The 12585-nt window shown below is 40.2% G+C and overlaps 1 protein-coding gene across 16 annotated transcripts in view; it reads right to left on the bottom strand.

Moving 5' to 3' along the window:
• NFIA (nuclear factor I A) overlaps nucleotides 1–12585 on the bottom strand; it is a 410936-nt gene that overhangs the window by 44360 nt on the left and 353991 nt on the right. For 9 of the 16 annotated variants that reach the window (XM_032696705.1, XM_032696706.1, XM_032696704.1 and 6 more), the window contains one exon: nucleotides 7599–7727. The exons of the other annotated variants lie outside the window; for them this stretch is intronic. In XM_032696705.1, coding sequence (XP_032552596.1) covers nucleotides 7599–7727 — 129 coding nt within the window. The remainder of the gene's footprint in view (nucleotides 1–7598; nucleotides 7728–12585) is intronic. 16 annotated transcript variants of the gene reach the window in all.

Below are 12585 nucleotides of genomic sequence, written 5' to 3'. Positions count from 1 at the left end.
ACCCCTTGCCTACTCTAAGGAGGGCTGGGAATCAAAATCACTGTTCTTTCACAGGCCCATGGTCCATCAGACCAGGAGAACAGTGCATCAGCTTCACTAGGGCACAATGCTCAGATATCTCCTCTATAAAGTGATAATTAAGTTTACTAATACTTCATTAAACATTGATCAGCCTTCCTAGAAATAGTAACATTAGAATCATAATGAAACAGGATCGTTTTTATCAGCTTGTTTTTGAGGCCATTATAATTGGCTTCATTACAATTAAGAAAGTATTTTTTTAAAAGTCATTTCCCTGGAAATGTTAGAGAACAGTTTGTTCTGCTAGTGGTTTCCACGTCAGGCTTCTAAGTTGCTTTAACTCCCTGTGTGCTGTAAGCTTTTTCCTACCGTTCCAGTGTTGCCATTATGCGAGATATATCCCACCCTTTGTACCCCAAAGGTACTTATTCTGAAAATTGACCATATTAGAGTACTAATTGGCTAAGCCACCATGCTGGCTGATGTGAAATGCTTTCAAACACCATGAAACAGCTGTGTTTATCGGAAATATGAAGAGTGACTTTTTAATAAGGAGATCTGGCAATAATCCAAATTTGTTGAAAGGAACTTACACTTCTGTGTATAATACAATACAAGAGGTAAAGAATGGAAGCCTAAAACAATAGCTTTAAGCCCCCAGATTTTGGTGATGAAAGCAGTTACCCAAACAAGAAAAAAAAATAATTAAGAAACTTGGGCTGGGATTTGCAGAGGTCCTGAGAGAATTCATTAACTGCTTTTGAATTTCAATGGGAGCTGTGTCCCTATAACTCTTTGAAAGGTTTCTGAAAGTCCCCATTTTTCTTACTGCCCATTAGGAACAGATTTTAGGGTGATAAATGTAGAGAAACAGCTTACTCAGGTTAGCAAGAACTTGCCTTTACCTAAATACTGAGCTGCTGAGGGTAAGATGACCAGTCCTAGGATGAGCCCTTTGAAGGGAATTCACAGCACTGGAAAACTTAAGTATTGGTTAAGTCCCATAATGGTGCAAAGGGGTTGTTGGCAACAGGTCTGTTGGGGCCATGGATGAGCTAAATTCAAACTGATCCTGTGTCACATTCCCATTTGCACTGACAAGGGTGAGAAATCATGGGGCTGTAGAACAAAAATAGGCTTTACCCTCTTAGCATGGGTAAAATTTAGATATCACTGATATTTGCTCCCACATGTAGACAAACATAGATGAAAAATTCAAAATATAATATACACAGCTGACCAATGCAAGAGATATACAAATACCCTAAATAGGATGGATGGAGGATGGATGGAGGAGCTGTTCCTGTCCATGAACATCAAAAAGAAAGGCTGAATTGTAGAATATCCATCTCTCAGCTCCAGAAGTCAAGTACAGGTGGTCAGCTAAGCACTGTTGAAAAAACAGACCCATGGTATCCCCAAATCAGGGCTGGCTCTCAGCCCCTTTTCTGCTGCTCTGAGTGGTACAAGGCACCTGGACCCTTTGTTCAGAAACACTCTTTCTGTAAGAAATTTTGCAGTAGCAAGTGGGAGGCAGAAGTACATTTTGCCAAGGCCCACAGAGTTCCTTGCAAAAGGAAAATATGCTGAAAGCTGTGTTTGAGCTCAGGGTTGAGCTCTGGACTGCTGAGTAGTACAGGCTGCATTTGAAAACCTGTAGAGCTGAACTGAGCACTTGTTCCAGATTCTGGCATGGGCAGGGGGCCAGTTAAGTTTGCTATTTTGAGCAGATTGTTTTAAAACATGTCAGAATTCTACTGCCTTTGAGAGATCAGAATACTACAGAATTGATTACATCGGGACAGAAATAAAACTCATACCTATAGAAAGCACTCTTCCCTTACAAGACTATAGCTATGGGTCAAAAACCCCCTAATTTAACGTATTCATAGAATTCCCACATCACATCAAATGCTGTCAACTTGTGCATATTATTATTGCTTTTAATACACATGATGTATTCTCATATATTCTCATCGTAAGATAAAAACTGCTGCTAGGAAAATATATCATGTCTTTCTTATAATGAAATGCAGTTGATAAGTTTACAATAGAAATGTAAATTCTCTTAAAAACTACAACCTTTATGTGTGTGATGATATAATTCTGCTTTGATACTAAAAAGGGCATGGTAATGGAATCTGTGACTTTGGAGTGATATATTGCTGTTAAGTTAATAGGACTCCACATTCCCATTTCTAATATCAGTGTTTTTCCCCCCTTTCATTCTGTAGATGGTAAGCTGATACTACATAAACATTGTTAAAGCTATAGTTCCACGCTACAGTAATTCACTTAACTTTAACATGATTTATGGTTCTGTCAATAGAGGAGGTTGAAAATCCAGAGCTCTGATGCTTAAACATGGGTCCCATATTTAAAGCAATAATGTGCTTTTTGTGTGTGTCTGAAGCTAGAAGAATTTAGCATAACACAGAGATAAAAATATTATAGTTCACTGCACTGTTTAAAGCATATAGTTTAACTTCACGGATACATCAAAGAAAGCAAAGAAACTGAAGTCAGTGTCAGTAAAAGCATGGGCAAAACACTCTGTTCCTGCAGCACTTTATTTTTATATTATTTTTTAGGGATGCATGAAATCCTATTAGTATTTTTAACACTCCCCTTTTTTTGTTCTTTTGCTCAGTTAGATCAGCTCCTTTTGTCAGGATGAGTTTAAATCTGGGTCCACTGTGTTAATCACCCCTCTTTCTTCTTTCTGGCACTTACCCTCCAGGCATTTTGCCTCTTTAGGAGATTAAGCGACCAAGTCATCTTGTTGCTCTAACATGTCCTCACTGGAGCAACATATTAACACAACTCCACTGCAAAAGAGCCCTCTTTAGAAGTTTGCTGCAGGGATGACAAATTAACCCAGCATGGTGTCCCACACATCTATCTCAGTACAAATTATTAGTGTAATAGAGCTTTTAGTTATGCATTTATCTCGTAATTATTGAATGGTTATACAAAATGAAGCTGAGCAATCACAGCCCTTTATGAGGCGGGCTCGGTGGGTGGTCTTATAGTTAATTTAGGATAGGACTGTCTAAGCAGTTCACTCACACACAAATTAGCTGAACAGCCTGTTCCTTTAAATATTTCCTATGTCACAGGCTAACTCTTTACAATACAACAAAGGTAGAGTTTTAATTACACGGTTCCTGACTTTTGTTTAGCTGAAGCTTTAACCGTTTGCAAACCTCCCTCCCTGTCCTCCCTGACTGGGCATTGCAGTCGGTGGCAATTTGGGGATCGTGTCATTGCTAAACCCTGACCTTGAGGCCATCTGTTAGAAACTGCTTTTCCTTCAACAGCAGATTACTGCAAACTGAGTGGAGAAAATCAAAATCTCCTACACAGTCAGCTATCCTGACATTGTAGACTGGAACATGTAAACTCATCTGATGGGCAGCATTGTGCTATTTATGGCTTCACCTCAACTTTCTCACCCTTGTGGTGTGACGCTCTCCTCTTTTGGCTATCTGACATTACCACCCCTTGATCTGAGGTGTCTGTATCAAAATGAAGTTGCACCACTTTGTTTTTGTCAAAATTCAAAGGAAAGTAGAAGGTTACACCAGTCTGCCAGCTGACAGCACCGAGGAGCAGCCACTGAAAGTTGTACAGAACAGGATATTACAAAATGTCTTTTTACACTGTGCAGCAGGAATTATCACTTTGATTCACTTGAAGCTGGTTGACAGGACAGCAAACAGGCACTGATACTTTGGTGACCCAGTCGAGAATTTAGATAGAGAAGGGCACAATATCTTTCCAGATATGTGACATAAAGTTTTTGCCACTTTGGCACGAACAGAGAGTACTGTCCTGCAGTGTTTCCCTGGCAGCCCTTGTCCTGATAAAAGTCTCAGTGGCTATGGTAATTATGGAGAAATTAATATAATGGAAACCAGTCCACTGGTTGACTTTCATTCCTTCTTCTTTCTGCTCACACACCCACTTCCTCAGATTCTTCCCTTTGTGCTGTATTTCTTGCCTCTTGTAATTGTGTTTCTCCTTCATTTATCTTCCTAACATACCATCTCATTGTTATTTTTTTTCTTTACTTGCCTTTTCTTCCTTGCTTTTTGGCTTGCAGGATCCACACTGTCATATTCTGTGGAAATGCTTGAACGCTCTGCAGCACAGGCTGCTGTACATCCTGGGTTTACAAGATCGTGGTCAATTTAACTTTTAGCTCCAGATATAAAGTCACTAGAGTGTAAGTAGCGATACATGGAAGCCTAAAACCACTTATGTAAATACTGCTGTCACCCATGGTATTTAAATCCTTCACTGTCTGGTAAAGAGTTCAAGTGGTCTGGGAAATTTTGTGAGGTGCCAGCCATACACTATGGTTTTGCAATGCTGGAGTGCTGTGGTGAATTACACTGACCACCAAATAATCTAATTTGCAGGTAACAAAAGTATGCTGCGTAGGAGTAAGAGATTTGAGTGCTTGAATGTATTTGAAATAAATTCTAAAACTGATAGTGATGCTAAAGCCACACTATAGGTGATCAGTTTACCATCTGCCAGGCACTGAGTCCTAACCACGCTGGTCCAGAGAAGACATATGGTGCATTCATAGAGTCATGCCCAAAAAACTGCCATCATCAAGTGAGGCTCCATGAATCACTTTGCTAGCTTAGCACCAAAGAAACTTGGATCTTGCCACCATCTGTTGGAACTACTGAGGAGTCACTGAAGCATTGGCATCCATGCGCCAGCACTCACTGCACATCTGGTCCGTTGGTCAGCCAGCTCGGATCCTCTCTGCTGGCTACTGCCCAGCTGGGCCGAGCACTGGCAGCAGCACCAGTGCAGAGAGGAGCTAGTGCACAGCCCTCCACAACACAGAGCATCCAGACAATTTAATGAGAGCAGAGGTTTTCCAACTGGTTCATTGGATGGAGCATCTCAGAGCTAAGAAATCCTCTTAAGGATCTACTCCTCCTCCAAGGAAGTTTTGTTTCCAGAATGACTCACTTTGGGGATGACTGGGAAGGGCATTCAGTATCCTGGGATACCCTAGCATACGATGTGCACTGTATTCTAAGGGATGTTTGAAAGCGTGTGAAAGATTCGGGAATATTCCTGAGAAGTTATAAATCACTGGTTGTCAATGACAACACCTGCCATGAATAGTCTACAGCTTCTTCTCTGCTATTTTGATCATGCTTTACAAATGCATCTCATACACACATCCAAGTGATAAACTTGCACATATGAACATGAGAAGGACATCGAACCTTCTTGCGATTGTTTGGTTGGCTGAGGAGCTTACTCTGATGGTGACCTACTTACTCACAACTCTCCTCTCTCTGAAATCTCTCTGAAGATTGAAGATTAAGTCCTGCTCTTAGTTTTCTGAAGACCCCTCAGAATGACCTGTCACTGACCATTTACATAATGCACCTGTATCCAAAGAGAATGTAACATATGTGTGCTATATCATTTCTGCAGAGGCACAACTTGCAGTAACTACTGGTGGATATGAATAGCTGAATTATATCCTCTTATACTATTGCATTATACTCTTTATGCTGCCACTTCTGATACCTGAAAAGCTTCTCTCTTGTGCTTACTGTCCCTAAAGTACACTGGAGGCAATGGGATAAAGAACAAAACTGGATTTGCAGGAAATAATCCATCTCAGTATATTACCCTTTACTAACAGAACGATCATTGTAGCAGAGAAATAAACACAGCCAGTGTGCTTGGAAGAATACTGAGAAGGAATGTCCAAAAAGAACAAAGAATGAAGTCTGAGAGAAGACTTTTCCAGGATGATGACACTTAAAGAAATTCAGAGGGATTTTTTTCCTGAAAATCTGTGAGACTTTGTGAACAATCATAAAATAGAAGATGTTGAAGAAGAACAGTTTTGGTTAACCTGTTAGGAACCATGATGATTAAAAACTGTGGTCCTTCTTTATGGAGTTAGTAAAGACATCTCCTTCCAAACAAACAAAATTTGGGACTGTAATAATTGTATTTGCTCTTTCAACTTCTGGCTGCCATTGAATGTTCTTCTCACGTAGCCGATGGATATTCGCCAGTGCACAGAAAAAGTCTTGTGAAAACAGACTGTAGATGAGATTTAAACAAGGCCTCACCAGTGAGATATTTCCTCTCTCAACCACACAAAAATCCAAAACACAGAGGGTCTAAATAGGGGCAGACAGAGGCAGTCAATGATCTTAAAAAATTAGTGGGAGGTAAAACATAGCTAAATAAAGGAAGGCCTATTAACTAATCAATCAACAACCCGAATCTAAAAGGCTGAACTTCTAAAAGACAGGAATTCGGAGTCAGCTGATGTGCACTGAATAGAATGTTAATGGAAGCTTCATATTATTCATACTTATATCACCAATTAGCAAGGCTTTTAAAAGAAGATATATTTGCCAGATAGCTCAGATCCAAATTTCAAGGGAAATCTGTACAGAGCTTAGATGCCTAAACATCTTCTGAGGACCTAGGTGTGTGTCTAAGGGTAATGAATAATTTTAATAGATTAACCACAACAAATCAAACTACAATAAGTAGATTTAACAAAGCACAAAACTCCATGAAGTACAAGTCTGATCTTGCTTCAACTCTGTGCAATTCCACCACTTCTCACCACATCACCTGGACTGTGCAGACAAAGAGGCTCCTCCTAGTTTAAGCTGCCCTCAGTAAAACCACGCTGATGCCAAATAGACATTTCCAAATAATTTCTGGGATGAATTGCTAATATGCCTTTTTATGCTTCACCATTCGACCAACTCCTTAATAATCTTCTCTAAATGAAACAAAATTTCATAGCAGAAAGAAACATGTCACAACCATTCATTCCTATTTTTGTATCTTCCAAAGAGGTTTGTAAGAGGATTCATTCATTTGTGTCTCTTACTGTGCCCAAGTGAGTTCTTTTTCAAATGTAAACTGAGAATTACATTTAGTTTTCTAGGCTAAATGCAAATGCATCTTTCTAACAAAAATGTATAAGCACATCTAGACCCAGAGGACATCTCTTTTACTTGGAAAGTCAGTCGGAAGAGTACTGGGAGGAAAACCAGCCAAAGCATTGAAGGAATCAACTTCAAAGGAGTCCCCTAACAAGGTGGTTCTTCGCCACACTGACACTAGCAGCACGAGAATAAAGGACTGGCAGAAGGAAAGCCACAGTGCTGGAAGACAGGCGAGGGTCAGAAGTGATGGATGGGTCCCTGTCTCAAACAGTTGGACTGAATCAACGTGATGAATGGTCACAAGCAGAAGACACTCTCTGCAACACATCCTGTCCCTTTCCCCACCCTCTTCAAATAAAACCCCAAGCCCTCAAAACCAGCGCTTCCACCTTAGGCACTTTTGAGTGGTCATCAGGAGCTTGCCTAAAGAGCCCAGCCTAACAAAACCAAACTCTAGACACCTAAATCCTCAGGGTTCTCAAGGTTCTGAGCGCAGCCTCTCTCTGGGCAGGTCACAGGTGGCGATGGCTTTCCATGGAGAGGTGCTGGGATGGACACTGGGTGCCGTGGCACATGTTTAAGCTGCCTGGGGGCTCTTGGGTAAAGCCTCACCTCTGGGTCCTGTAATGACAGGTCGATGGTGCTGTGTGAAAGCCGTTCCAAGGGAGGAGGTCTGCGAAGGCGAGGGACTGCTGAAACCAGACTTCTCTGACTTCTTTAATGTAGTTGGCGATGGCATTCCTGGCAAGAATGATTGATAAGTGCAATTTAATAATGCTAGGTCATGGAACGACAGCCTATGCATTGTGAAAGGGGGTGCAGAAGCAGCTAGACACACTTAAAGGACAAATGAAGCGAACACAACAGCAAGCTGAAAGCTCACTTTTATTTGTGGTCTTTTTGAAGGCAGAAGCAGCCACGGTTTGCTCTGAGCCATGAGTACTAAAAGGCAGCCATATTTTTCTTATAAATCTGAAATATGGATAGGATGCAGCTTATTATTGCTACTGAAACCTACTCTGCTTTATTTTTAGAAATGGGTAATAGCTGGAGCATTTGGATTTTTACAGGCTTTTTATGAGTTCTGTCTTTCACTCGTTGGTTTAGTAGATTATTGCAAATGGATCTTTTAAATGTGCTGCACGATTCAAGGCACAACTAGAGAATGAAGTTTTCTGAGTTCAAATTCTGCCTCCCCTTACTCTCTTGACTTCAAAGGTATTTGAAAGTAATATATTTATGTGCTTCTCTTTTGCTTTCAATTTTTTTTAAAGGGTGAATGGTATTTTTGTCTTGATATTAGAAGCCGCACTAGAATTATTTCAGAGTTGTTATAATGCCCTTGAACTATATCAAAGGCTTCCAATGAAAATTAGAGTTAAGTTGTCACTGGGTGAAACCTCTGCCATGGACAGGCAGAAATGGTGTGATGCTAATCTGACCAGTTTGGTATTAGAATAACTCCTGTTGATACCATGTCAAGCCATTGGCATCAAAGAAATTATTGGAATTAATATATTTCAACAGGCTTTTAAAATCCAAGATTTTTCTTTGTATGGTTAATGCTTGGATAAAAGAATATCACAGTATACAGATGAAAAGTATGAATGTGTCAGTACTAGTCTCTATATTTTTATAGTTCCAGATGTGTCTGGCTATTCTGATTATCTGCACATTTTCTGAAAACTCCTAATTTCCAGTATATACAGATCATCAGGCATTTTGCACATCCGTAGGTATATAACAAAGATGCAGAATGGTTGAGATTTCAGGTGCAAAAGCAAAATATCAGATAACGTGGAAGTTGAACTTCCACTAAAGTCATTCGACTTTATTTCCAACTTCGTATTTTATAGAATTTAATTGTTAAAAAGTAAAGAGAGAGGCCTGGACAATATTATCTCTGGGCAATATTATTAACTTTATATTTAATAACACTAGTTTTATAGTCCCTGGGATGTTGATTGCAATAAGCAGGAGCTTTCTTGTACTTTATATGCTGCACTGCTGGGTCTTAATGGTTTCAGTGAGGCTTTGCAGTTTATATTTCTGAAAGTTAAATAAAGTAAGGGAATGGTTCGAGTTCCAGTGTTGTACTTGAAGCTTTTTCCCTCAAAACTGTTTGCTACAGGGTTTGCTGTCGTAGTGGCTTTTTCCTCGCAGCAGGAAAGGTTACAGACTTAACCTTTTAAAAATCAAAGTTTAGAACTGACTATTGTGCAAGAAAAATATTGGGCTGGGTTTGGTTTTTTTCTTCATATTGGTCTTAAGGACTTTGGAGTAGGGACAAAAGAAAAGATTGGTTCAGTTGAGGGGGAAGAGAGAAAAGGAGACTGAACTAAGGTGTCTTCATGAAATATTCCAATGCAGCCTGATGAATTTCTGCTCCAATAGCACGTTTGGATGTAACAGTTATTGAATGTCCATATCCAGGACAAGGACACTCAAAGGAATTAACGGTGCTGTTGACCCAGATTTCCTTATGATGGAAGAACTAGGGATGGAAACACCAAACGAGTGTCAAACCCAGCCCCAAGTGCAAAATAGCATGGACGGTCCAAGAATTTACGTACAGGGAAGGTCACAGTAAAATATGCCAGCATGTGAGTGCTCCAACTGCAAGGTTGGGCAGCAGGGATCCAGGTAGGACACGAGTTACCTGTGCCCTGGGCAAGCATAGAAGGAGTGGAAGGAGTAAGATCTCCAAGTCTGTGCACTGTATGGTTCAGCTGGCTCATGAACTCCCTGCTTTCCCCATATCCTCTGGCTGCAAACCCTCTTCAGGATTATGGGAAAGATAATAAAGCTTCTAAAAAAGTGAAATAGCTTTTCTTTTGCCCCTGTGTTAAAAAACCTGCATGACTCACCTAAATCATGGTAGGGAAAAGGGGCAGAGAGGCAGTGGAACATGGTTTAAAACTGTAGCAAGTTCATGTGATTGTGTCCAAACACTGGAACTTCAGGAGCTGCAATGAAGCTGATGAATGATCTTGAGTGTGACAATGCTGAGCAGTGTCATGTGCATATAGGGATGGGTTTCATAAGGTTGAGGCAGCTGTTTTCATGTGAAAATACAGATTTTAATGTAACATTATGCTGTAAAATTGTGTAGAAAGACAAATTGAAGCACTGATAATTGTTACTACTTTTGTTCTATTTGTTTGTTATCATTCTGATTGCCATTATTATCACAAGTTTGGTTTATTTATTTATTTATTTCCGGGTATTTTGAAATGTATTGGTTTGGAACAGTCCAACTATACCATATTTTTGTTTTGTTTGGGGTTTGTAATGACACATTTTATTTTGAGTGATCACATCCATCAGATCTCAAGAAAAAAATGGCTGCTTCCTAGTTCAGAAGAATATGCAAACAGGAGCTTAATTACATCACTTAATATTGACCAAGAGAAAGAAGAAGATGAGCTTGCCAGCTCATTTCCAAAGCATGTTTTGTCCTTTAAGAGGGGAGAGGATGACAGAAAGTTAGGCAGTGCAAAGCAATTAGCATCATTCACATTTTATGTTGCGCTAGCATGGTGCTCTAGCAGCAAAATTCAAACATTCTTTGAATGGGTTAATAAAAGAAGAAATACAGTCGGCATGCAAGAAAAAGGTTTCCAAGAACAAGCCAAAATATGTCCCATTCTTCTAAATTTATCACAGCCATGTCACATTATCCTTGAGACTGCCAGGAATGTCAATTTTTTTGCAATTTAAAAAAAATATCTCATTTAGCACCATATGTTTGGTTAATGTGCCTGATATATCCTGCGTATTCTTTAGTCCATCCATTTCTAATACTCATTTTCTTCTTTTTTTTCTCCTCTTGCTAAGCCATATGTTACAATGCTGGTCATTCTATCAAAGCTCCTTTCAGGAGCTGAGAGAGAGGGAACTCTGGTTTAATCACCCAGAAAAGCTTCAAATACTACAAGTCTCACTTAGGTGAGCAGTCTCAGCACTTGAGTTAGTTGTAGGTGCCTGGTGCCTATGAAAATTAGGCCACCTGTGAGATGGCATGGTGTATATTAACAGCTACGAGGAAGGAACTAAGGTAAAGAACTAAATATGGAATTAGGTGTTTAATTTTTGGCACCCATGTTTGAGACTCTTGGCCAGTTTTAAAGGTCTTCTGTTTCATATCTAATGAGTTTTAACACATTTAGTGGTCCCCAGCCTGCAGTGTCCCCTCCTGTGTTGCTCAGGGATGCAGGAAATTAAAAAGTTAAAGCTGAAGGTACCCCGGGCAGAGCTGAGGATGCATCCCAGGAGGATGCTGCTGCCTTGCACAGCTTTCCTCAGCATTGTTCCCGAGAGCCAATGGCTATTGGGGACCACTGCTCTGAACATCAGATTTCAGCACTTCACAGGACCCCAAGGAAGGGGTAGTGCCAACTCTAAGGACACCTCTGAGTCCCTGCTCTCCTCTCTCTGCTCTCTGGTGCAGGGCAGCAACAAATTACAACATCCCCCAGCCCATCTCAGCTGCGCTGGCCGGTGAATAGGGAATGGAGCCAAGGATCCTCCCCGTTCCCTGCCTCTTTCTATCCATCTGCTCTGAGCAAGGAATAAACAAGAACAGCCAGAACACAACGGCTGGGTAACCCAGGTGGGGTTTAAGTGTGTTCCTTACTATTCTGTGGATAGTACTGTTGTTCAAATCACGATCACACCTGGCACTTTTAGGGAACACAGATTTCAGAATCCAGGTCTGAGTCTCCTCTGAATGTTATTTAGAGTGCGAGAGGAGAAAATCAGACTTAGTCTATTTTCATCTTATGGCAGCTTTTAACTACAGAAAAAATGGGAAAGTTAATTACTAAATAAAAAAAGAAAATAAAGGGATTTTTGGAAGAAAGCGCAGATGGAAGCCTGAATGGGTGTGTTACTTTAACTTACTGTACTTGTGTTCATGTGATTCTATATGTATGCCAAACATATATGGTCTTAGCCTGCTCCCATTAACTTGAATCTGCTTTTTTCACTGGACAGAGGGAAACAGATCAAAGACCATGATGGTGCTAAATGGAACAAGATGTGTACTTTTGTATTTTTTTTTCCAAAAGGAAATATTAATTTGACATTGGTTTTTCAGTTGAAAAGAATTTTAATTGCAGTACACAATAAGCAGAAAATTCAGACAACAATAATCTTGAAACTGTTAGCAGCGTTATATTTCTATCAAGGAATTTGTGTGCCTTTTCAACATTAGAGCTTTCTGAATTTTCATTAATTTGGCATTTCCCTAAACACACAAGTTATTTTGTTCATTCCACATCATGCATCACACCCTTCTGCTCAATGCATAATGCAAGCGTAAATGGGATCCTTGTCCTTGGGAGACTCTGGTTACTGGAGCCATTGCACAGATGTTGAAGTCCCGTAGTAAGACTTTCGAAAACTCTGCACTTCGCAAACCTCCAGCCCAAGTTTAATCAGTGAGTGCACAGGAATACTTCATGTTCCTCATCTTCTAAGGGGCACTGGAGCACTGTGGTGAGTTTAATTCCTCTACCTCCTTACGTTTGCCAGTACTAGAAACGCACCACATAAGAGTCTTCCTTGAGTACAGCTAAAGATCTTCAAATGTTCATGT

Source organism: Chiroxiphia lanceolata, chromosome 9 (genome assembly GCF_009829145.1).
Source record: "Chiroxiphia lanceolata isolate bChiLan1 chromosome 9, bChiLan1.pri, whole genome shotgun sequence".
Lineage (NCBI taxonomy): Eukaryota > Metazoa > Chordata > Aves > Passeriformes > Pipridae > Chiroxiphia > Chiroxiphia lanceolata.
This window is presented reverse-complemented; position numbering and strand designations above follow the sequence as displayed.